Below are 26,072 nucleotides of genomic sequence, written 5' to 3' on the forward strand. Positions count from 1 at the left end.
AATGCATAATTTGTGGTGAATCCTGTCCAAAACGTAAGAAGGCAACATCAAGAGAAAAACGAGAATGAGGGTTCTGAATGATCGTGAAAATAGATCTGTAATGAGTTACCTTTGCAGTATTGCATAAATTTATGCGAAAGTTACACAAGGTGCCAGTAACTATAAGGGTGAGGAAAGTAGAAAAAGAATAGTAGATTAGTGAAAGAATGTTAATATCCTGAAGGTTATGATGAATTAAGTAAATTATGGGCTGAATTGCCAAGCCAATATAAAGTGGGGGAACTATAAAGTAAAATTAGTACAACAAAGAAAATTAATAAAATACAAATAAAAAGTAAAATGAAAATGTTATAGCTGTCATCAGATATGGGAGGAGAAAGTTTTTAGTAAATGGTCTAATATAGGTAATGCAAAAATGCTTGATCTGATATCAGCTGAAATAAATATTGATACATGATCAGGTATTTCATCAGAGGACTACACTTGACCGTGTATCAGGAACTGCGTTTCTATACTTGTCTGTAGTAGTAAAAGAAAAGTGAAAGACCAAAAAGGAATGGAAAAGAAATTAGCACTTTCTAATACAGTATGGACAAGGTAATTCCAACACTGTAATTTATTTAGGTAAAAATAAGTATCGAGTTTATAAATACCAAGGCCTCCATAGCCGAGTGGTCAGGAGCGGGAGTGCAGTAGCACACACTCTTTGAGTAGACCAGGGTTCAAGCCCCTGACTGCTAAATACAGTCGATCTGCCAACCCACACTGGACCAGCGTGGCAAATTATGGTCCATTTCCTTCAACATGAATTGTTGAGGAGGCTTCCATCCTGCAGTGGGTTGATAATGGCTGCAGTTACTTTTTTTTTTTTTTTTTTAAGTATCGAGTTGGGATAAAAATGGTTAATATCAATATGTTTAATATAAATATGCGAAATTTAGTTTAGGATTTAATTTTGTATAGATAAGAAATCAATGTATTTTAAAAAATAGATTTGGAACAAGCAAATGGTATAAAGGTGAGGTATTAAATTGAGGATGGAGAAGGGAAAAAGGAGTATTTTAAATAAATAAAGACGAAAAATAGCAATAGAAACAGAATAGTAGGAATGTTCATTTCACCCTCTTGTTACACTAATAGTTTAACGAATGGGAAGAACTTTAGAATTAGACAGCAGAAAGATAAAAAAGCATAGAAAAAGTTATTAAATAACACTAAGCTTACTGGGGTTGTGAAGCCCAACCTTGTAGTAAGGGCTCTGGCATTTGTAAGCATTAGTATAAAAGGGTGCTAATACCAAATGCTTGTATTGAAAGGAAAAATAAAAATGTGTATGTCGAAACATGCCGAAAAACGAATCTAAAACGAAAATAAAAGTATGATAAGACAGTGAAAGTGTACAATACTTGGAGTATTTCAAGAAATGCGAAGAGAAAATGAGCTGGCTGGAAAAATAAAGGTGGGGAGCTGAAAAGCACAAATTCAGTAGAGTAGATGAATGCATGCAGGCATTCAAAATGAGCAATATATCTACATGAGAAAGAAATTCAAAATAGCTTGTAAATAGAGACTTCTATAGTCGTATTTAGAATACAAGTGCATGGAAATAATTTATAATTAGCATTGAAAAACGTTTTTTTTTTTTTTTTTTTTTTGATTTGGTAGTTGTTGGCGCATCGGCTTCTGTGGCCATATTGCACCTCCCAAGGTTTTTGCAGTACTTTGATCCAAGCCCGAGGCGGGAATCGAACCTGCGACCTTTGGGTTGCCGGGCAGGTACTTTACCCACTCGGCTAGCCCGGTCGACTTGAAAAAAGGAAAAGAAAAGGAAACGCGGTTGGAATAGTATGGCTTTACAGGAATACAGTCATACAAAATTAAACATTACCGTTAATATATATAGAATTATACGGTGTCAAAAAACATATACACATAGGCCAAATGATGAGGCTATATTATAATAAGTTCAAAAGTAAATGTATCAGAGTATGGTAAATAAGAATCATCAAATATTTTGAGAAATAAATAAAGTAATAATTATAATCTATCCAAATTTGCATGAAAATACATCCAAGGAAAAAGAACTGGTTTAAATCCAACAAAATAAGTAACATGGTGACTTAAGGTCCAAAGGTGGTGCAGTTATGGATCCGATTATAAAAGAACATGAAATAACATGAAATAGTTCCATGTATATAATACTAGATAAATCCACAGGTAGTATCAACTGTGAATTTACTGTGGAAATAGTAGTAAATGAAACCAAGGGAAAAGAATCATTTAACATTATATCCAATTATGAAGTGATATAACTCCAGGGATATAAGTAACATGGTGACTAAAGATGAAATAAGTCCATGAATATGCAACAATTCCAAGGAAACATTTATAGTATAGAAGAACAGGAAATAATTCCATGTGTATAAAACTAGACAAATCCACAGGTAGTATCAAGTGTGAATTTACTATGGAAATAATAGTAATGAAACCAAGGAAAAATAATCAGTTGACATTATATCCAAAAATGTAGTGATATCATTCCAGGGATATAAGAAACACGGTGAATAAAGATGCAAAAGTGGTGTAGTTAAGGATCCGATTATAAAAGAACAGGAAATAAGTCCATGTAAATGAAATAATTCCATGTATATCAAATTAGATATATCCACGTGTAGTATCGGGTATGGATTCACTGTGGAAAGGAAAAATAGTAAATGTATCCCAGGATAAAGAACCAGTTGACAAATCCATTGGTAGTATAGTTAAGAATCCAATTATAAAAGAATGGGAAACAAGTTTATGGACATGAAACAGTTAAGTGGTATAGACCAAAGTCACTAAAATCTGAAGCCTGTTACATGATTTTAGTGTAAAAATCTAGAAATGGATATTCAAAGGTGTAGTATGTTAACATAAGTTTGAAAAATCCAAGGTCTTGTGACCAAGCTCACAAGGTTTTGTGGTAACTATACTACCAATGGATTTGTCAACTGGTTCTTTATATACTCTCTCCTATTGTATCTGGGAAGAATTGCAGACACTTTCAAATTCAACCCTAACTCACCGCTTGTTTTTTTAACATTGACTTGTACTTGTTAAGTAATTCCACCGTTCTCCTACTCTTAATACCATTAGTGTCAAAGTATACAACATCACCTCTATATTCTCAGTTTCCCTGACAATAGAGTCACCGACAACAATTCTTGTGGGACCAGGGCATTCAGCCTTGGAAAATGCCTCTGTGTTGACTGATGTTCAAGTGCAAGCTCTAGCATTGATGTTGGCAACTGAGAGCTTGATGGGCCCTCAGTTTAAATCATTAGAGGACATCTATCCTGTTCTTCAAGTTCTCATAAAGGCCCATAACAACACTGAGTTGGCGCCTGATTTCCTCATACTCTTTACATCCAGCACACAAAGACATTCCCCTTTGCAATATCATATCTCGTTCCTGATAGCTCCACAAACATCAAAAAAGCAGTACATTTCAAAAGGCTGTGATTCAGAGGACAACCACTCCCCTCAGTTCTCCCCTGAGCCACAGCACTACCTTGAGCCTTTTGCTTTGCTGCTCTGGTCTGAGGCATGATTTCGATTCAATTTCAATACAATTAAAAGTATAACACTAAACTTATATACCAATGCAGTTGTAACACTATATATATATATAGTGTTACATATAACCTTTGGCCATATCCACTATATATATATATATATATATATATATATAGTGTTACATATAACCTTTGGCCATATCCACTATATATATATATATATATATATATATTTCTGTATCGATTTTTATCTCCTAACGAGTTTCGTTATATGTATTAAGTTAAAAAATTGTTTGTAAAATCTAAGTAGTATAATAGATAATAAATTTAACTATCTATTGCCACCAATGTGGTTAGAATATTCACGCTAGCTATCTATGCCAAATCATGATTCTGAAAGCTCTATGAATATTACTGTCGTACGTGACAAGTTAAATTATTAAAACATGTAAGTAATGCTATAATTTATAATCCTCTGCTGATACTAATTACACTGCTACAAGTTATGTAGAAACTTCTAGTATCTGCTATATCGATACAAAAACAGTGGCGGCAGATTTGAATGCTACTGTCAGTTGGCTCAAGGAAAAACTGTAACCAAAGCATTGCAAGGCAGCTGCAAAGGGTCTAGTCAAAAAAAAAGTATTTGTAAGCCTTTTCTCAAGCTGATCTCCTTTCTCTTCTGAGAGAAACACTTGTTGAAAGTGCTATTCTGGTCAGTGATGAAATTACCACTGATGAAATTAGCTAAAAACCAGTCAGTTAAACTTTCAGTGAGCGATTGTGTTCTACTTTCAGAATTAAAATGAAAACATTTTTTGAGCAAAGTAATATTGTGGTGAAGGGGGAACCCTGAGATTACCGTGATTGTATTTTATTTAAAATAAATAGAAACCCATCAAACATTTTGGATTTGTTGGCATAATAACTAATTTAATAATAGTGCAGAAAATTCGTAAATCTATATTTGCTCTTTATTGTGTATGCTTGTATTTTGTTTGCACAAATGTTCATGGGCCAATTAAATGGTGTGCGGTTTAAAATTCTGGGAATAACCACAAGGTTTCGAATTTCATCTTGGTGTGTATTTAGCCATGCTTCTTGCACTTGTACTGTAAGTTGAGCAACAGTAATAGAGGGCTGAGATCAATGAATGTATCCAAATCATAACTCAAATCTGTTTGAGGGATGATGGATGATTGGGTGAATGTGCAGGTGAAGAAAACATGTCCACATATCATAGATATTGTAAGAATATGAGAGCCATGTATGGGTGAGGACTGATAGCCTTTGTGGTGGTGTGCAGAAAGAATAGAAGCATTGATGGTATACCATTGTCAGATACTGACAATGGTATACCATCAGAGGTAGATGAAGCAACAGATGGCAAGAAGATAGCTGCAAGAAGTGGGAATGCATTCTGCCTCCCCACTTCTTGCAGCTATCTGCAAATTGTGCTCCCTAACGTTGCCATAGATTGTTGGCATTATGATGTTGGAAATTTGTTGGATTGTGGCAGATCTGTTTTCTTTCACTATTCAACAGAAAAAGCAGTTCTCCTATTGTGACATTTTTCTGATGCCACTGGAGCCCTGGTGACATCCAAATACTTTCATATACCCATTGCTGCCAAGAAGATTGACAATTTTTGTATCACAGCCCACACAAAAGGGACTGTGTTAATTGACTATCCAGCTTCTGACAACCCAATGATCCAACCCCTTTCAAAGTCTCAGTTGTACTTAATTGCTGTCTTACAAGTTCTAATGGCATTGCTCACTCTTAATAGTCATTCATAATCATTCTGTTTGCTTGTTAATCTTTATACACGAACAAATATATAAAAATGTGCAATATCAGGACCTATGCAGTAGATTAATAGCGCTACAAATTTTAGTTCATAAATGCATTTTTGGTCTGGCAGTATGAGAGAAGGCATTGTGCTGCAGCTTTTCTGATAATTTGCTGGCTAGCACACTCACTTTGTATAACATATTTCATTTAAAACTGTGGTTAGGTCCCTTAGGTTCATCAGCATACAACCATTTTCAGGTCTAACTTCTCCAGCTTGTCAACCAGTTTTGATAAATAGGCCTAATATTCATCTGCTTGATTTTATCAATCATTTCTGAAGAGGTAACACCATTTGCACACATTTTCAGTGGTAAACAACCTTCATGCAGCATGCATTTTAAATACTTCAAAAATTAAAAATTTGAGTGAGAAAGAGCAGCTGCCTTTTTAAAACTGACAGTTGGCACTAACATGTATGTCAGCTCTTCAGATTTATGATGGAAAATTTATCTTTTTGACTTATTTTGATCCATTCTCCATCCATCATAACATAGTTTTTGTCCATCTTTTTCAAAAAAAAAAAAAAAAGTAGTAAAACTATTTTTTCCCATGAAATTTAAAATGTTTTACTTGTTTTTATGTATGGCAGCAGCATTCAGTGTGTGTGTGTGTGTGTGTGTGTGGGTGGGGTGCCATTTTAAGCTAATTAACATTAGCCTTCAGATGCGAAGGTGTGGAAATTGTAATACATTTTCTGTGTACTGTATGTGGATAGTTTTTTTTTTTTTTTTTTTTTAACTTAAATTAGTGTCAAATGTGTAGCAGTCACATTAGGACCATGCACAAAAATAAATGTAGGATTTCCCAGTGACTTGATACTGTCCTGAATATTTATGTAGATTGTTTATCATAGAACAGTCTTCCTGTGGATTGTGCTAATCATGCAGGAGCTTTTTTGAAGACATATGTTAACAGCAAAAAAATAAAGAACAAAAGCAGCAGGTTAGTGATGTGTGGGATGGGTAGAAGAGAAGGTAGTGTTGGCACTGAAAAATGGGCCAGTTTTGATTGGTATAGATGGCATAAATCAAAGTGATTTGACCTCTATCCCATTACGATGATCTTTTATAATAATCATCATTATTGGTTGCTGTCCCATCTGGGGTTGGCAATCAGCATCAGTTGTAAACATCATGAAATAATTGTTCCAGTTTTGCCTGTCCATTCCTTCAAATTATCCAGCCATGATATTCTTCTTCTTCCTCTTACCATTAATTCTTCCAGTCAGGATGATTTGTGGCATTGTATAATTTTTAAAATTTTATTATTATAAAATTTTTATAATAATAAAATAAAATAGAAGGCAGCTTACTATTGGTGCCTGCTTTGGAAAGTGACTGGGTAAAGCGTTGAGCATCTTCTTCTAAACAACCTGATAGTATGTGGATTCCTTCAGAAATCTGTCTGATGTTTAGCATTGATAATGTCCCTGTTATGCTGGGTCTGAAAACTGGAGAAATAAAAGAGAAAATTTAGCTTTGTTGGTAATAGGCTGTCCTTATAGTCTCATTAATTTGTGCACTGAAAAGGGAGCTGTATGCCTTCCTTTGAAAGTGGATGAATATTTAGTGGACATTTACTGCTATCTAGAAAGAAGTAGTAAAAGGAAAGATCAATTTAAACAGTTCAATCGATGCATACTACTGAAGTAAAAAAAAAAAAAAGATTTTTAAGCATGTGTGTACATACACGTTGGCTGCTTTTGGTTATATATGGATCTAGACTGGTTGAATAGTGGAAAACTCTGAAAAGTCTATTTAATAAAAGGTTAGAAGTGGCAAGAAAAGTGAGGACTTTCTCAGAGTTACCAAATTGAAAAAAGTACTTCAGTGTGATCACTAGTTGAGTGTCATATCCAAATCTAGTGTGTAATCCAGAAGATGTTTTTGAAGAAGACAGATTAACGAACTTAAGAAAAAGAACTTCAAAATTGCAAACTTGTAGTGAAAGCAATCCTAAAGAGGCCAAACTGATTTAACTGTGCAGAAAGCCTGTTCATGTTCCTCTCTTCTGACTTGCATGTTTATTTTAAATGTTATGCCAAGTTTGAAAATCTGAACATAACTCTTCAATCTGGCATATCTCACACTCATGTACTGATGTTGTTACTCCTAGATGTCTTGAAGAATGTTATGTGCAATTTTGTTGTATACCAACAGTAGCAGGTGCATTATAGCCATAGTAGCTTATGTGCCATTAAACTCCCATAACAACAACAACCAACAGTAGCAGTTTTTGAATCTTACACTTCCATTATGGAAATTGCTACCATAGCAGACAAACCTGGAGGAAGATTCTGACTTAGTCATAAGCATTTCTTCCACCAAAATCATGGAGAGTCTAAAACAAGAGAAGAATCTGTTCTTTTATTCAGTGAAGAAGTATTTAATTGCTGCATGTGACTGCATAGTGCACGTGTTTCCTCTGAAATATTCTCCAGTGCATTATTTTCAAATTTGAATATTTTTTTTGGACAAGTTTCCAGTACTTCTCAGTATCATTGAAGATAAAGAAATAGATGAAGCAACAGATGATTTGGAGGATCACTTCTGTCAATTTCAGTTTGAGAACTTACTACTATGATGAAAGAATGGAGAATTAATGTGCAATAGTCTTTGGGTAGGAAACTGACAGTTGCACAGAAAGCTTGAAATGTAGAAAATTATTTTGCCATGCTTGGCATTTTAATAGTTCCTCATAGCAATCTTGCATGTAAAAGAATATTCACAAAGGTGTTAAAAAAAACAGAGTTCAGGTCTTCTTTCTCTATGAAATGCTTTTGAAAACTTTGGTAACTCTATGAAATGCTTTTGAAAACCAAATCTAGACAGCAGGGTAATTTTTATAAACAGAACTTTGACTCAACATTTCCAAAGAGGGAAAGGTCTACAGCAGTACCTCTCTTAAAGTGATCATAATTAGTTGGTTTTTAAAAGACAGTCCAAACAGAAATCCACAGAAGAAAATCGTAGGTAAGCTAATATTTGAAAGTATGCCATACTAGTAAACTGTCTGGTGTCTGTGAAAAAATATAAAATGTATGTTTTCAGTGGAATTTAAATTTCAAATCCAAAATGTGAATTTTAAAAAGTATGCTTTATCCCCCCCCCCTCAAAAAAAAAATCCCTTGCTATCCTGCTGCTTACAGTTGCTCAAAATCTCCAGATTTTTTAAAGTCAAAAGTTTTCTAGTGTGTGCTAATATTTCCTACTATCATATTGTTTTAAAACTACAAGTAAATGTTAAGATAAGTAGTAATAATAATAATTAATAAGGTAATTAGTTAAAATGTGTCAGTGAAAAATTACATTTCACCTCATTTATTCAAATCATCCTTGTATTAAAGTATGTTTAGTAAAAGGAAAAAAGAATTTCAAATAAGTTTACCTGATATGTATATGTATATATATTATGTATCGTTTTGCTTTCAGTACGACCATTGGTACAACCAGCAGTTCAACAAATTCGATTGCAGACAGCAACAGTAACAATTCCTGGTCTTGGTACAGTGGTGACAGCACCTTTAGTGTCTGCTCCAGGCCCAGTTACTGTGACAACAAATCACTCTCAGCCTGTAACTATTGCAGCAGCTAACAAATTAACTTCTCCTAGTTCTCTGCCTACACAAGGATCAGGAACTGTAACTACTGCTGTATCTACAGTTATCTCTACACCAACAAAGGTAGTAAATGCAGCAACAGAAAACAAGTTAGCTGTTGCACCACCAAAATCGATTCAGCAACAGTCAAACCCATCGAAACTTGGAAAACCCGAGGTGATACCTTCAGCACCTGTGACTTCACCACCTAACTCACCACAGCAATTTGTACTTACTCCAGCAATAACTCAACAAAGTAAGTGTGTGTGTGTATGTGTTATTATATTAGTGGAGACTATTTCAGCATTTTTACAAAGCATACCACATAATTAAATTTTGTAAAAATGCAAAAGTTGTAGTTAAACAGTATAGTTATATTTTCCCAAGGTATTAGTGATATCTAAAAGTTACTATAGGATTTTTTCTTTGTTAATTTTTAATGAAATTATGCTACAGAATTATAATTTTTTTCAGACATTTGTAGGATACTCTTGGTCAAACTTCTAATATCTGTATAAACTTCTAATATCAAAATAATGATATTTGATATTTGAAGTTTGACCAAGAGTATTTCAGATAACAGAAAATGTTGTATTTTAGAACCTTATGGCATATGCCATATCATTAGGCCTATACCATGATCTTTATGTTCATTTTTTGAAAATTGTGAAATTTAATGGAGTTTAGCATGGAAATAAGATTCAGAAGAATTAGTATGAAAAAATTCCCTTAATTTTGCATCTAACAGGTATGTTTTAGCAAATACAGTGTGCTGTTGATTATCTGGGTGTGGATTAACCATGTGAGAATTTTTTTTTTTTTTTTCCCCAATTTATCTTACATAAAATTATATGCATGTTCACATCAGTTAAATATGCTATCAGTTCATCGGGCACATTTTAGCAGGGTGCTTAATGATTTTGTTATAACTGAGAGCAAAGTGGAGAAGAAATTGTTGAAGTTAAACATAAGAAAGGCACCTGGGGTGGATGGGATCTATCCAGTTACATTAAAGGAGGCTGCAAAGCAACTAAGCAAACCCTTACCATAATTATGAGAGCATCCTTGGACTCAGGGGAGGTCCCCACGGACTGCAGATGTGCAAATTTATTCCCAATTCACAAAGGGGGATTGAAGGGTGACACGAGTAATTACAGACCAGTTAGTTTAACTTCTGTTCCAGGTAAAATAATGGAGTCACTGGTTAAAGAGGCATTGCAGGATCATCTAGACAAGACTGCAGCAATAATTCAGACACAGCATGGGTTTGTTAAGGAAAAGTCTTGTCTGATAAATTTGATAGGATATTACGATGTGGTACAAAGGAACCGAATGCAAAAAATAATTTTGATATCATATATTTGGATTTCAGGAAAGCTTTTGACACTGTTGCGCATGGAAGACTATTGTACAAATTGGAGCAGAATGACATTAAGGGTAAGTTGCTACAATGGATAAAAGGATGGTTGAGTGGGAGAAGACAGAGGGTGGTAATCAATGGGTGCTGCTCTTCGTGGACTAATGTTATTAGTGGAGTCCCACAGCGTTCGGTGTTGGGTCCACTGTTTTGTATATTTATCAATGATATTGATGAAGATATATCAGGCTTAGTGTCGAAGTTTGCAGATGATAAAAAGGTTGGCAGGGTTCTTAATGACAGTAATGACAGTGTGCTACTGCAACAGGATCTAGAAAATTTGGGCAGATGGGCTAAGAAGTGGCAACTGAAGTTTAACCTTGACAAATGCAAAGTATTGCATATGGGTAGAAGTAACCCCAGAGAAACGTATACCAACTGTGTGGTACTATACTTAAAGTGGTAGAAAATGAAAAAGACCTGGGAGTAATTGTGCAGTCAGATATGAAATTTTCTGAGCAATGCAGACAGTCTTCCAGGGCAGGTCATGGGGGTTTTGTCAATGATATATAGGAATTTTGCTAGCAGGGAAAAGGAGGTGATTGTCCCTCTGTATAAGGCATTGGTCAGGCCACGCCTCGAGTACTGCATACAGGTCTGTCTGGAGGCCTCATTTTAGGGAGGATGTAGATTTGCTTGACCGTGTACAGAGAAGGGCAACAAGATTGGTGAGGATAATGAAGGGATCCTCTTACCAAGAGAGGCTTAAGTTCTGCAAATTGCAGTGGCTGGAGACTAGGCACCTGCACGGTGATCTGATTGAGGTGTATAAGGCCTTGAATGGGTTGAGCACGCTGAATTCTGATGGGATTCTTCCACTTGTTCCGATTACGAACCTAAGGGGGCATAAATTCAAATTAAGAAAAGACAGATGTAGAATAGATGTGCGGAAATTTGCCTTTAGCAGCGGGTGGTTAATTGCTCGAACAAACTTCCATCTGTCATTGTGGAAGTTGATAGGTTAAATAAATTTAAGGAGGAGCTGGACAGGAATTTGGAGGAAATTATGGGTTTTTTTTTTTTTTTTTTTGACTGATGCTGCATACGCTCATACACTTGCTTTCTTGCATCACACGACACTACTACTACTACATTGGAGCATGGCAGAGGGCCATGCTCCAATGTAGTAGTCTATACTCAGGATAACTGTAAAATTGTGAACCTCAGAAAGAATGTCTGAAAAACTGAAGAGAGTTGTGCTCACTTTAAAACAAAAGCTGGTTTTATTGAAAACATCCATTAGTCACCTTTTAACATATTTATATCAACTTTTAAATGCCATAAGGCCACCATCTTAACCATCATAAGGTCACCACCAGACCCTGCCGAGATGGTGGCCTTAGGGCAGTTTGATATAAATGAGTTAATATAAAATTTTTAAAATTCAGGAATCAGCATTAAAATTTATGAAAGATTTTTGAAGTGGTTTGGAATAGCCATGCTATTAGAAACAAAAGAGTATGGAAAGGTCATATTAGGAAGATGGATTTCTCCATACTTCAGTAATTCAGCCAAGAGCAAGTATAAGTAATCTTTCTGAATGTTCAGCAGGTATGCTTAAAGCCAAGTTATTTAATGGAGCTTTAGGATCGCAAGCAGAGTTCTCTGCCTTCTCTAGGGTGGCTGACCAGGTTTAAACAGTATTTGCAAACTTGCTGTGCATGAGAAATGACATAGTTCTCTTGCAGTTCATTTTACACAGAACTTCATAAATATGAAGAGGGAGAAATTTTGTAGCCTGATCAAATCTATGATGCAGATGATATTGTTTATATTGGAGAGGCTTGCCTACAAGGACACTCACTTTGAGGGGGGGGGGAGTTCTGTTTATATTCCAGCATTACAACTCAGAGTAGTTTACAATTAATCATTTCAACAATGAATACAATTGTCAACTGCATTTAGATTCACACGGGTTTCAACCACAGTCCACTCAAATACATGCACTATTGTACAGTTATGTCGAACATTTGACCATTGTGTTGTGGGAATGCATCTAGAAACCATAAAATGAAGCTTCTCGTGATTCGTAAAGGAAATAAAACTAAGATCATTAAAAGGCATTGAAACCAGAAATTGACCTGTGTATTATTATAACCAGAAGGGAACATAGATGGATAGGGAGATTTTTTAAAATTGATTCTAGAAGTTCAGTCTTTTTTTTTGAAAGGTAAAGGATTGCCGCAGAAAGAGTATTGGTATTTGACATTGTCTCTTCACATCATACTGAGTGTAAAATGAAATCAAGCAATCGTTTTAATGAAAAATCTGTAATCTAGCCCACGGGTCAAGGGCTGGATTACAGATTTAATCTGGCCCAAATGTTAAATCTTTAATTTAGCCGATGGATCAAGAAGAAATTTCATTAATGAAATGATATTTATTGGACTGGCTACTCAGAACTCTGCTTGCAAAGATGACAACTTGATAGCATTTAAAGAGGGGGGACAGCACTAGACACTGTATATGGTGTGTTTTAGACATGGTCCAATATAAAACCAATAATGGAGAGAACTTTTTTCAAAAAAGTGCAGATGATATCTTGGGATTAGGCAAAGAATCAAGCAAGATGGGAAAATAATCAATGGAAAATTTAAATTAAAAAGTTATAAATATGTCAGCCAATTGATGAGTGGCTGCAAAGTGATTCGTGTGAACCAGGTTTTCACTGTATGGTTGCTGAAGATATTGTTACTGCTTCATGTAAAACCAAAGAGAGTGAAGAACAAGAAGAAATCACCTCAGGAATCGGAGCTGCAGTGCATTAACAAAATTTTGGTATATACAAGTCATTGGGATTTTGATATAATGACATAGCCCTGAAGAAAATTCACTGACACACATCTTGAGGAGTCTCTCTCTCTCGGATAATCAGGAACACTGTATTTGAGATATTCAAGAAGCATTGAATATAACAAGCAAGAAAATTTTTGTTATTTTCTGAACATTTGATAGTTAATAAGTACAGTGATTGAGAACAGTCTTGAACAAGGAAAGTTAGCTCACTGCCAGGAGTGAATGGAAGGGAACGTCCATTGATAAGAATGTTGAAGCAGGTTTAAAGCTGAAAAATATGAATGTTGTTGATAGCATGATTATAAACTAGAGAGTGCTGAAATGGTTGTTTAATGTAATACCGGAAATTATAACTGTGGCAAATTGTTTGTGGTATTACATTTTGTGATACACAACAAAAAAGTTAGTGTTAGTGGATGTTGTAATTATATCATTCTTAGAAGAAAAGTTGAACCAGATTTTCTGTAATGAAAGATAGTTTATACAGGCCTATGACTGATATGCAAATACTTACCACATTGGCAGTTATACAACAATCTACCAGGCGCCTCCGTAGCCAGGTGGGAAGGAGCAGCAGTGCGTAGCACACGCTTCTTGATTAGACCGGGGTTCGAGCCCGTCACCACCAAATACGGAGGATGCGGAAAGGTCAAGGAATGACCACCGCATATCCCGGAGCAGTATAGCCTTAGTTGCTAGTGCTCCTAAAAACCAATAAACAAACAACAATCTACCCTGACGATGTCTGCCAAGACAAAATTTTCATTTGGGATAACTGTGAAGATCCTGACTTTTTTCACTTTCTTTGTAACAATTGCCCATTCGTATATAATGAATTTTTTCTGGAGAGATAGTCTCCAAAATACTCTCAAACAACGCTGTGTTACCTATATTAGATGCAACTGTTACTGTGAGAAAATACTGTCTCTGATGTTGCTGCTACACTCCACTTTGTTTCATATGGAACAGCCAACTGGCTCTATTATTTAGTAGAATCATTAGCACCAGGCCCTAAATTTACATCCATCCCAGCATGTAATTTAAATTTAAACAATTGAAATTGTCGTTTGTGTTAGATGAACTTTGTAAATAATGTGACAGTCAGACAAACACAACAAATACAGGAGTTAGCTGATTTACTGAATCCAGGCTTACTCACCCAGAACTTTATGTAACTGAATGAGAACTGAGTACACCATTGAAAAATAGATGATTTGGAGGGAGTTATAACACAACAAATTAGCCACAAGATCACTTAGTGGTAGTGGTGCATTCTACAGTGCAAGGCTGTTTATAAATAATTACCCTAAGCTGACTCAAACTAGTTCTTGTATTGAACTTAAAACCCACTGTTAGAGGAATTCTGCACTAGCGAGACAGCTTAACATGAATTTACCTTGATGCAAGGGGCTCTTCTTATTTGCAAGAACAAGAAGAGAGAGTTGCTCAGTTTCTGAGTAGTCTAATGTTGATGCAGCAATTTTTAGAAATAACAGAGTTGGATGTGGTATTCATGAATAATTGTAAGCTTATGGTAGGGCAAATGATTAGAGAATATAATTGGAACTAATGATGAGTTATGAAGAGAATTACTGAACATTGAATCCTGAGGGGCCCTGCTCACTACACCAGTCCACTTTGGTGAATGCCCATTGGTTACCAAACTCTCTTCCCTCGGCCTCAACTACCTAGTGATTTGAAGGCAATTTAAAATTCTTGCAAAAAAATTCTGTTATTTCTGAATTAATTGTGGCATACATGCCACTTGTTGGAGAGGTCTGGTTTTGATTATAACCAGGGGCGGCACGCACAATTTTGTCCATAGGCACTGCAGCACCCCCAGCTATTTAAATATGCATATATTATGTGCATCCTCTATTTCCAGTAATCATTTCAATAATAAACGAATAAAAACATGAAATTGTTTCCAACATTGAAGTTTAATTAACCGTAGTTCTCACTGCACACCAGGCAGTGACACATTTTGCATTCCAGTGAATATCTGGTAGTTGATTGCCATTGGCAACTTGCCAATATACATTTTTTATAGGTGAAACAAATCAAAGCACGCAGTGCAGATTTCATTATTGATCATGATGGGTGTGTAGCCACAATGTCAGTGTCTTTTTGTTATTTTCCCAAATTCCCATTAAGTAACTAAATAATATCAGTGTTAAATCAATACTCAACATTCAACAGTGTAATTGTGTGATTACAGCTTAATTGCAAATTGAGCTTTAACTTGGTAAGTTGAAGTTATATTATGAGGTGTAAGTAAAACGTTATTTCTGTGACACAATTTTGTGAAATTTGATTCAATCATGGCCTCCATGCTTCCCTCATGAAGTACATTGCGTGACAGTGAATAACCTTCAGCAACTTAATTTTTCACAATCATCTCCAAGAAAAAAAATGCGATTAAAAAAGAAGGCTGCCCCACACCAGAGATTCAAATTTCTTATCAGGGAATAAGTAATAATAAAGCCTGATTAGTACTATTAGCATTAGTGTTAGCAAAGGCACATAATGCAAAAAAGCAAGCTTATATAGCATCAGCCAAAAAAAAAAAAAAAAAACCTTATTTCACCCATCCATTCACTCCAAATGTTCGTCAAGTTCTGCCTTGAATCTATTTAAGCTATCAACTTCTCCAATGACAGATGGAAGTTTGTTCCAGCAATCAACCACCCGCTGGCTGAAGACAAACTTCCGCACATCTATTCTACAACCGTCTTTCCTCAATTTGAATTTATGCCCTCTCAGGCAATTATTCTGAGCAAGAGGAAGAATCCCATTAGCATTGTCAGCATTGAGCATGCTCAAAACATTCAAGGCTTTATACACCTCAATCAGATCACCTTGCAGGTGCCTAGTCTCCAGATACTGTAATTTGCAAAACTTAAACCTTTCTTCATAAGAGCAACCCTTTGTTCCGTTCACTAATCTTGTTGCCCTTCTCTGTACTCGTTCCAACAGCTCTACATCCTTCTTAAAATGAGGCCTCCAGTCCTGTATACAGTACTCAAGGTGTGGTCTGACCATTGCCTTGTACAAGGGGATAATCACATCCTTATCCCTTCTAGAAAAATCCCTGTATATCATTGACAAGACACCATGACCTACTCTTGTAGACCGTCTGCACTGCTCAGAAAACTTCGTATCTACCTGCACAATTACCCCCCAGGTCCTTTTCATTCTCTACCACTGTCAGTGTGGTACCACAGAGTTGATATTCAGAGGATTGTTGTTAAAATTAAAAAAAATAATCCTCTGGGATTACTGCTTCCCATATGTAGTACTTTACATTTGTCAATGTTAAACTTCATTTGCCACCTATCAGCCCATCTGCTCAACTTTTCTAGATTCTGTTGCAGCAGTGTACTGTCATTAGTGTCATTAACAACCCTGCCAACCTTTGTATCATCTTCAAACTTGGACATTAAGCCTGATATACCATCATCAGTATCATTTATAAATACAGAAAACAACAATGGACCCAACACTGAACCCTGAGGGACTCTACTAATAACATTAGTCCACGAAGAGCAGTGTCCATTGATTACCACTCTCTGTCTTCTCCCACTCAACCATCCCTTTATCCATAGCAGCAATTTGCCTCCAATGCCACACTGCTCCAATTTGTGCAGCAGTCTTCCATGTGGAACAGTATCAAAGGCTTTTCTAAGATCCAAATATATGATATCAAAGTTATTCTTTGCATCCAGTTCCTTTGTGACTACATCATAGTATCCAATCAGATTAGTCAGACAAGACTTCCCCTTAACAAACCCATGCTGTGTCTGAGCTATAAGTGAAGTCTTGTCTGGATGATCTTGCAATGCAATGAATATAAGAAATATATTCGCAGTTTTAAAACTGAATGGTACCAAAGGAAAAGTTGGCTTTGTGGTTGTGAAGTTAAAAATGCATTTTATTTTCCATGTTTACTGTTCGGAGGTGACTTAACGTGGACAAAAAGTGGCTTTACAAACATAAACAGAATGAAATAAAAAAACTCTAAAACATGAGAGTTCAAAGAAACATATTGATAATGTGATTTCACTATCGCTTTTAGGAAGCGTAAATATTAAAGAACAGCTTAGTGAGGCCTACAGACTTTTGATCTGCAAACATAACAGAAAAGTTACCAAGAATCATGAGGTATTATCTAAAATAATAGACTGCATTAAATTTTGTGGATAGTTTGAAATTTCTTTACTTTGACATGACAAAAAAGACAATTCTAAAAATCCAGGAGTATTCAGAGGATTAATAAATTTCACCTGTACATTAGATTCCAATTTAAAGAACCATTTAGAAAGTAATGCAGCATTTAAAGGTATTTCAAAAACCATTCAGAATGATATTCTTGACTGTTTGCTGCAAATATGTCGGAATGAAATAAAAAGAGAAATTAAAGAAGCTTCATTCGTAGCTGTCATGGCTGATGACACAACATATGTTTCAGAACATATACAAATGGTAATTGTTCTGAGATATGAACTGAATCATTTTTTTTTTATAAAGACATTTTTTAGTGTTTTTGTGTTTTTTTTTTTTCACTCCAGAAAACCAAACGGTAGACGGAATATTGAAGTGCATTCTAGATCAATTAGACATAATCCTCGAAGGAAATACCCAAAAACTGGTTGCTTAGACATTTGATGGCACAAGTGTAATGAAAGGCAAGAAAGGTACAGTTCAGGCTAAAATAAAAGAAGTGTACAAAAATGCACATTTTATTCACTGCTATGCACACCAACTGAATCTGATAATGAGAAATGCAGCAAGTAGTACCTGAGATTCAAGAATATTCTTTTTCGAACCTCATGTTGATGCCAACATTTTTCTCGAGATCACCACAGCGTGTGTGTCTCTCTCTCTGTTCTCAGAAAGCATATGGACAGCCATGTTGCCCGACCTTCCCCTACAAGATGGAACTTCAATATACAGCGTTTATGAAAATTTTGAATCCTTAAAAAAAGTGAATGGAGGAACTGCAAACAACAGCAAATGTAGATAAGATGATTCCAGAAGCAACTGGAATTTTGCACATCTTGAGTAATGAAAAATTCGAGTTCTGGTTTTCCATCAGATAATGCCTCACGTGGAAGTTATTTATAATGAAATGCAGTCTCAAGAAATTGAGGCAGTTAAAATACGCGAATATATAGGAAACTTTAAGAATGCCATTCTAAAAATCAGGAATTCAATGTACTGTGAAAATCCTTCAGAAACGCTCATGATTGAAGCGAAGGAAGTAGGCGACTATATAAGTGTTATATATAGGTGAGAGATATTCTTTTACAAAGCAATTAATTGCTGCTAAATTGTTTAACAAGGAGAATTTTGTGTTATTTTTTGTACGAAAATACCCAGGGAAGAGGTATGGGAGACTACTGAGGCATATCCCATGATTGGAAGCGAAAAACTTCTTATGGAATTATAAGTTTTCTATAGCAGACAATCTACACAATTGTTGCAAATTAACTGACTTGCTGAAATTTATCCCAGAAAATAATCTAGCTGAAGTTCTAGGTGCACTTACAAAACTCATAAAAGTTCTTTTGACCATTCCTGATGACTACTTCAGAGCCTGAACACTGCCATTCGACATTAAAAAGAATAAAAACATTTTTAAGGAGCACTATGAATCAGGAAGTGCTAAATGCTCAAGAATTGCTTTCAATAGAGAAAAGCTTGGTCAACAGTGCACCAAACTTGAATGAAAAAGTTATTAATCTATTTTCAACAAATAAAAACCAAAGAATGGATTTTGTTTTTAAATAAAAGTTCAAATCTGTTAATGGTAAATGTCTAATTAATGTTTTGTAGTATTTTTGACTTGCTTATTATTATTACTGTGTATGTCTACATGTCTTATAACCAAGGCAATTTAATGTAACTTTAAGACTCAGCACGCACAAACATCAGAGCAGAATCACGAGCCACCACTGATTATAACTGTCCATACTTTCATCTATTAAACTTGTCAGTTTTGTATTCATTCTGTTTTCACAATAGTATATATGTATTTGTTGCTTCCACTATGGCAGCTTTAAAGTTATCCGATTACACTATCCAACATGATTTTTACCTCCAACAAATCAGTGGTTGTTTCTGATCAAGTTTTATGTATAGAATTTAAAAATCAATTATAAAAATTTCCTATCACATCTCAGTTTTAAGATATAGATAGATAGCTGGATTCTGTACAGAGATATCATTACTGTTTGAAATACAATTTTTAAATTTATTAACTTTTGATTGGTTTTGTTTATTGAGCTAAAAGTTAAGCAAGTACATCATTACTGTTCTTGCAATATAGTATATTTTGATTTTAATGCACTTTTCCAGACAAGACAGTGTTTTTATTAATTTTATTACACCATTTAACTGTTCAATATATAGTGCATGATAAACTACACTACTAGAATTCACCTTCTGTTCAAATTTACCAATTGCTTTTACTGTTTTTAGGTTAATGCATTGTTGAAATGGAGAAGACAAAGCACAGAACTTGCGTCAATCACCCAGACAACTTCTGCTATGTTTGTGGACACTTAACCCCAAAAACTCAGAGGAAGAAAATATACAATGTCACAAAAGTTGCATATTCATTGTACTTCGGCTGCAAGATCGGTGACCAAGAAAAATATTGGGCTCCTCATATCTGTTGTATTACTTGTACAACGAACTTAAGGCTGTGGTTATATGGGAAGTTGAGAGCATTACCTTTTGCCATCCCTGTGTTTGTGGGATAGTCATGCAACAGCTAAACACTATGTCATTATATATACACGGGACAAGAGAGATGAATATATTCTCAGCAAAAGCAATGTAAAGTATGTTCCATTGGTTGATCCACAAAAGATTTTTCTTCCCCCTTTACATATCAACCTTGGACTGATTAAGAATTTCACTAAGGCACTGGATAAAGAAAACAGAGGATTTGCACATTTACTGAAAATGTTTCCAAATTTATCTCATGCAAAACTGAAGGAAGAAATTTTCATAGGTCTTCGAGACTAAGAAACCTGATGTTGAACTGGCTACATGGATTCCTCAGAAAGAAAAAAGAAGAGAACTATGAGCAACCGGTGACAAACTTCCTGAAATGTTACAACATGGGGTGTCGAATGTCATTTAAAATGCATTTCCTTCATTCCCATCTGGATTTTTTTCCTGAAAACTTAGCAGATGTCAGTGATGAACAAGGAAAGCGCTTCCACCAGGATGTATCTGCAATGGAAAAACAATACCAAGGATTACTGTTGGTTCCTTAAATTGGAATGCAATCTGAAGTATAAAAGGAAATCATTGAGTGGGAAACATGTCTAAGTAACATATATTGTGTGTAATAATTACAACCATATATGCTGATATTGTATAAAAACAAGGAATTTAAAAAATGCATATATCTTTTGATGTAGACATATCAGAAGTAAAAGATTGATATTTTCATAATCAGGACATTAATTTTGTTCAGAATAACCAACTTTTGTTCCAGAGGTATGACAAAAAAAATTTTTTGTCAGGTAGTGTTATCCACTTGTATTCTCCCTACCCATGCTATCTTACTAGTTAATAGAGGCCATGTAGCATCTTAGACTGCGACAGTGCCCTTTCCTGAAATTAAGCCCCTGTCCTTACCTTTAACAGCTGAGACCCTCACTTGTCATCAATCACTTTAGCACTCTGTGATCACTAGTTGTTTTTGTTGTTATTGGGGGTTTTCAAGTGCAATGGCAGCTAAAGGCCATTATGTGCCAAACAATGGTAGGAAATAACAGCTATCATTAAAAGTGAGATATGTTCAATATGTGAGATTTAGCATTGTATCTTTTTAGGAAAGTCCAAACTGCATTGATATCACATCTATTGTCTAAAATTTGTTTCAAATTAGGAGTGATTTGGGCTCCATGCATTGATAAGAATGTGGTTTGCTGTACTCCCTTATAGAGAGGACAGTCAACTATGATATGCTGGATTGTGACTTGACTATGACAGTTTTGACAAAAAGGCAGATTGGAAAACTGGCCTTGAGCTTCGGGATGCATATCACTATGTATTTTCCTATTAACCCCCTTACAGGATTTTGCATTCATACCATATGCGGTGTGTGCAACTTTCTGGTAGGAAATTACGTTCCATTATTTTCAAGGTAAAAACTTCCACCCCTTCTTTCCTACTAGTGGTTCGGTGTATCGCATTACGTCCAGATTGTGGGGAATGTTATATAGGCAAAACTGCCAGGAGATGGAAAGATCATATGTTGGAACATGAGGGGGGGGGGGCTCTCCATATTGCTAATTTTGAACGCTCCACCATTGCTGAGCATTATTGGGTCGAGCAACACAATCTTGATCCCTGACATAACATAGAGATCATAGACTACTCACGTGGTTGCCATCAGCACTCATGGCTTGAGGCACTGCACATAGTCAACTACAACAGTACTATGAACTGTAATAAGGGAGTACATATGCACCCCGTTATGGAGTCTACAATTCTGCAGTGCAATGAGCACCACCATTCGTCATGAGTGCACAATTTTACATTGCCTGCACTGGGCACATGATCCATGATCATGCCCAGTCAACTCCATTATGGTATATTTCACGCGTGTGTGTGTGTGTGTGTGTGTGTGTGTGTGTGTGTGTGTGTGTGTGTGTGTGTGTGTGTGTGTGTAGCATGCCATTCACTGATTAGCTGAAGAAGGGACACCTCGCCCCAAAAGCTACTACTTTTGTATTTTATATTATATTTTACCTGTATAACACTTTTATTTATATCAGTTTTAACTTATATTTTAATAAAGTTGTTTTAAATCTGTCTGTTGGTCATTAATAGGAAAATGCATAGAAAAAGGCAAATCTCAGGAAGAAAGGAGATAAAATTGAGTAAGGTGTGTATGCCCTATTCTTAGTCTTGCAAAATGTGACTTCTTCCTTTTGATTCAAGCAGAAGTTCGATGGCCAGGACTGGAGATTTGTTTTAATCTGAAGGAATTTGTTGCTTTCTTGATTTTGCCAGTGATTTATACTTTGACTTATTACAAAACTTTTGTAATCAGTGAAAAGGGTTTTAAAAGAAGGATCACCTGGTTCCATGGTAAATTTGGCTGCATGGTCAGCACTATCATTGCCAGGTATTCCATCATGGCTTAGGGACCCAAAAAATTTTATAACTTTTACATCCTTAGCTAGATCAGTCAGCAAGTTCTGAATATGATCATGTAGGTAGTTGTGATGGTTTTTTGGTTTGCTGTAAAGTGAGAATGGCTTTTACTTTAGAATGTGTCATCTTTGTGATTTATGAAGCTGTTTCATATTCTGTTGAAAAAGAGTAGTTCCCCCTTTCCTGTAAGGACAAGTCACATGCTGTGGGGACAGAAGGCTATGGAGGAGTGTTGGAACTAGCAGTGGTTATTTTAGAAAGATCTAGCTGACAATTATTAAGTAATGAGCAAAGATGTATGCCACTTGGCCAATTTATTGCTGGATAAATGGCATACAAGTTCTCCCAATCTGGAGTAAATAGATATTTCCAAGCTGGATGCACAGGTTGGCTTTTGATTTTGATAGCATAATTTAGTAGTAAAATTTGTCAGAGAGAGAGAGAGTGAGAGTGAGTGAGTGAGTGAGTGGAGGATCCTGAGTTTCAGTCTAAAGGCTCTAAACAGGAGATGTGCAGTAGGCTTCAAGAGCAATGCCACTGTGATAGTTAGCATTCATGCTGGGTTTAGCAGAGTTGTAAACTGGGGATCCATAATCTAACCTTGAACTTATGACAGCATGATGTAAGTGAAGAAGTGTATGACAGTACCCCATGATATAGCTGATCATATTCTCAAAATGCTTAATTTCTTGAAACAGGTGGTTCTAAGCTGTTTGATTTGGTCACAAAAGGCCAGTTTTTTTTTTGTCTAAGGTTAAGCCAGAAATCGGATAGTACACACAACAGGTATGATGTAGTCACTAAGCTATAGAACTGGGTCAAGTTGGAGATTACGTCTTCTACTGAAATGAACTACGAATGATTTTTCAGATGATATGCAAAACATATCTGCAGCCCATGTTGTAATCCTCTTAAGAGTACTCTTGATCATTGTCATGGTTTGAGAGTAGCAAGATATATGCATATAAAGTAATAAAAACAGTGGGTGGAATGGTCTTAGTTACTGAGTTCATTAAGTCTTAGTAACTGAGTTGAGTCTTGTGGAACACCTTTTTTGGATAAAGTTACAAAAGAGAGGGTGGACTGAATGCAGACCTAGAAGGACCACTTCTTCAGAAAGTTTTCTATATACTTTGAGAGGTTACCCCGAAGCCTGGAGAATTATTGCTAAACTGTGGTCAGATTTGTTTCTGTAGTCAAACAGAAACAAATCTTTTCTGTTTGAATCAAGAGGTCTAAAATTCTCTTTTAACATGGAATAGTGAACCATCAAGTCAAGCAGCACTAGGTCTTGAGCTATTAAGAGCAAGCCATAGTTTGATTATGGTGAAAGGACAGTTATAGTTGATGGAGGTCAGTTTCAAAATTTGGGATCGGCTTTAATTTCTGGAAGAATGGCGAGTACTAGAATATGGCAGAGATTTGAGAAAAACACTCCCAAGAGTCTTGAGATCATGGATGTGAAAGAGCATAGTTAATATACATTTTATCAATATTTATCCAGATGGTTTGTGTTTTAGTGGGCCACCTAATTGTTGAAGTAAAATGTTTCCATTACTCTCTTTTGCTTGCTTGCTAAATGCATCTGGCATTGGCTCTGTTTTTTTTTTTTTTTTTTTTAAACTGCACTAGATTTCTGGCAGTAGGGTTCTTGCAAAAGTTATTCCGGCCTTTATTTTTCCCTTGTTTGGCTTGGTTGCATTCATTATTCCACAAGGGTTTTGGCTGTATTCAGTGACTTGTGGACAGTCTTGGTATTGTTGTTTAGGTGGCCTGCAATATTTGAATTGTATAAGCTACAGCAGTATTAATTGATACATTTGAAACAACTGTTTTGTTAGGATTGTTAACTGCCTGTATTTTTCCCAATCTCTTTTGCAAAGTTACATTTGACTGTCTGATTATGACAGGGTGGTAAATGTGCCTCTATATGACAGACTACCTCATTCATTTCACAAATATACGTGGTCTCAGTCCTAATCTCAATGATGTCCATTTTCTGACAGAAAATGGACATCATGTTCTTTTTCTGACAGAATCTCAGTTATTGGTTTATTCAACCATTGCTCATCTCAGTTGTCCAGATTGTTTGCTATGTGATTCCTTTCACTTCGGTGGTACTTCTGCATGTGTCTATTTTGATATTCCCTGTCAGCGACAGTAATTTGGAATCTCCTTTATCAATCTTTTCTGGCTTAAAGTATCTCTCTACCACATTCTGTAAAATTCATCTGTTGCCTCTATTGTTCTCCCAACTCCACTAATCACTTGGAACTCTTTGATTTCCTCTCTATTTGCAAATTGACTTTTTCCAGTTCAACGTTAACAGTGAGGTAATTTTGCTTGGTGATTTGTTCACAACTCTAGCTGGCTTCTGTTTTCTAGTCACATGGACCCAGCTGATCGAGATGCTGAGGCTTTTGCAATTGCTAATGACCTCGCACAGATTGTTCATTTACCTACCTGAATACCAGACAATTCTAAGTACACGTTGATGTAAGTGGTCCTCTAAGCACCACCTTATATCACAATTTGGTGATGTTCTTTTCTCCAATGGAGCCTTTCCCAAACTTGTAGTGCTTTGCATTACATGAATACAAAATGGGATGACCTGCAAGATTTCTTTTCCTTGGTAGGATTACCGTTTCAAAACTTCTGATGTCAACATTTGCTCAGATCATGTTAGTAAAATTATTCTTGTAGGGATGGAATCCTTTATTCCAACTGCACCTTAAAATCTCACCCTTTATCTAAACCCCGGTTTTCCAATAAATGTGCTAAGGCTTGTTCAAAAGAAGAATGTCGCATATCGTAATTGGCTTGTAGCCAAATCACCAGGTTCATTTTCATCCTACACCAAAGTTAGCAACAATTGTAAAGCAGTCATTAATCAGTCCAAGCTTAGATTTTGAATAAGCTAAGAGTAGAAAACTTGCTTCTAGTCCGAATGGTAGCTGAGCATTCTAGTCTCTTGCCAAAGCTATTGGCTGTAACTTTTGCCCATCTCTGTCAAAACCGGGTGGTTCTATTGCCACTTCAGCCAAGGATAAAACTGACCTGCAAGCATCGTGTTTTTCTTCTAACTCATGTATTAATGATTTTGGTAAACCTCACTCCCACCATTCCCAGTACGCTTCATTTAATGCCTCCTGTGGTCTTCCGTCAAAAGTATGTCATAAGGATTTTGATGAATCTTGATACTAAGAAAGCTCCAGGTCCTGATGGTACTTCTCCACTTGTTCTCAAAACCTGTGCTCCTGAACTTAATCCTGTTCTACGTTGCCTTTTTTCACTTTCTTATTCCAAAGGTGTTTTTTCTTCTGCTTGGAAATTTGCTCATATCCAGCAATTTTCTAAAAAGGATGACAAATCCCTCCCATCCAATTAATCCCATTGCAATTATTTCTAATCTTTTTAAAGCAATGGAGAAATCAATTAACCGCCAACTCTTAAACTATATAGAAACTTCCATCTGATCAATGATCACCAGTATGGATTCTTTAAGTATCAATCCACGGTAACATTCTGGCTTATGTTACCCATCTGCAGACAAATTCAATGAAAAAGTTTGGTGAAACAAGCAGTTGCTCTTGACGTTTCAAAGGCTTTTGATTGTGTTTGGCATAAATGTCTTCTAAATAAGCTTCCATGTTATGGTTTGCCAACTGTTTTT

The 26,072-nt window shown here is 35.8% G+C and overlaps 1 protein-coding gene across 1 annotated transcript in view; it reads left to right on the forward strand.

Annotated features, from left to right (window-relative positions):
• E(bx) (nucleosome-remodeling factor subunit NURF301 E(bx)) overlaps positions 1 to 26,072 on the forward strand; it is a 693,176-nt gene that overhangs the window by 455,109 nt on the left and 211,995 nt on the right. Inside the window, exon 19 of the mRNA XM_090382976.1 lies at positions 8,840 to 9,262. Within this exon, the coding sequence (XP_090239102.1) occupies positions 8,840 to 9,262 (423 nt within the window). The remainder of the gene's footprint in view (positions 1 to 8,839; positions 9,263 to 26,072) is intronic.

The sequence above is a fragment of the Mastigoproctus giganteus genome, chromosome 10, assembly GCF_048544385.1.
Source record: "Mastigoproctus giganteus isolate SK-2022 chromosome 10, ASM4854438v1, whole genome shotgun sequence".
Taxonomy (NCBI): domain Eukaryota; kingdom Metazoa; phylum Arthropoda; class Arachnida; order Uropygi; family Thelyphonidae; genus Mastigoproctus; species Mastigoproctus giganteus.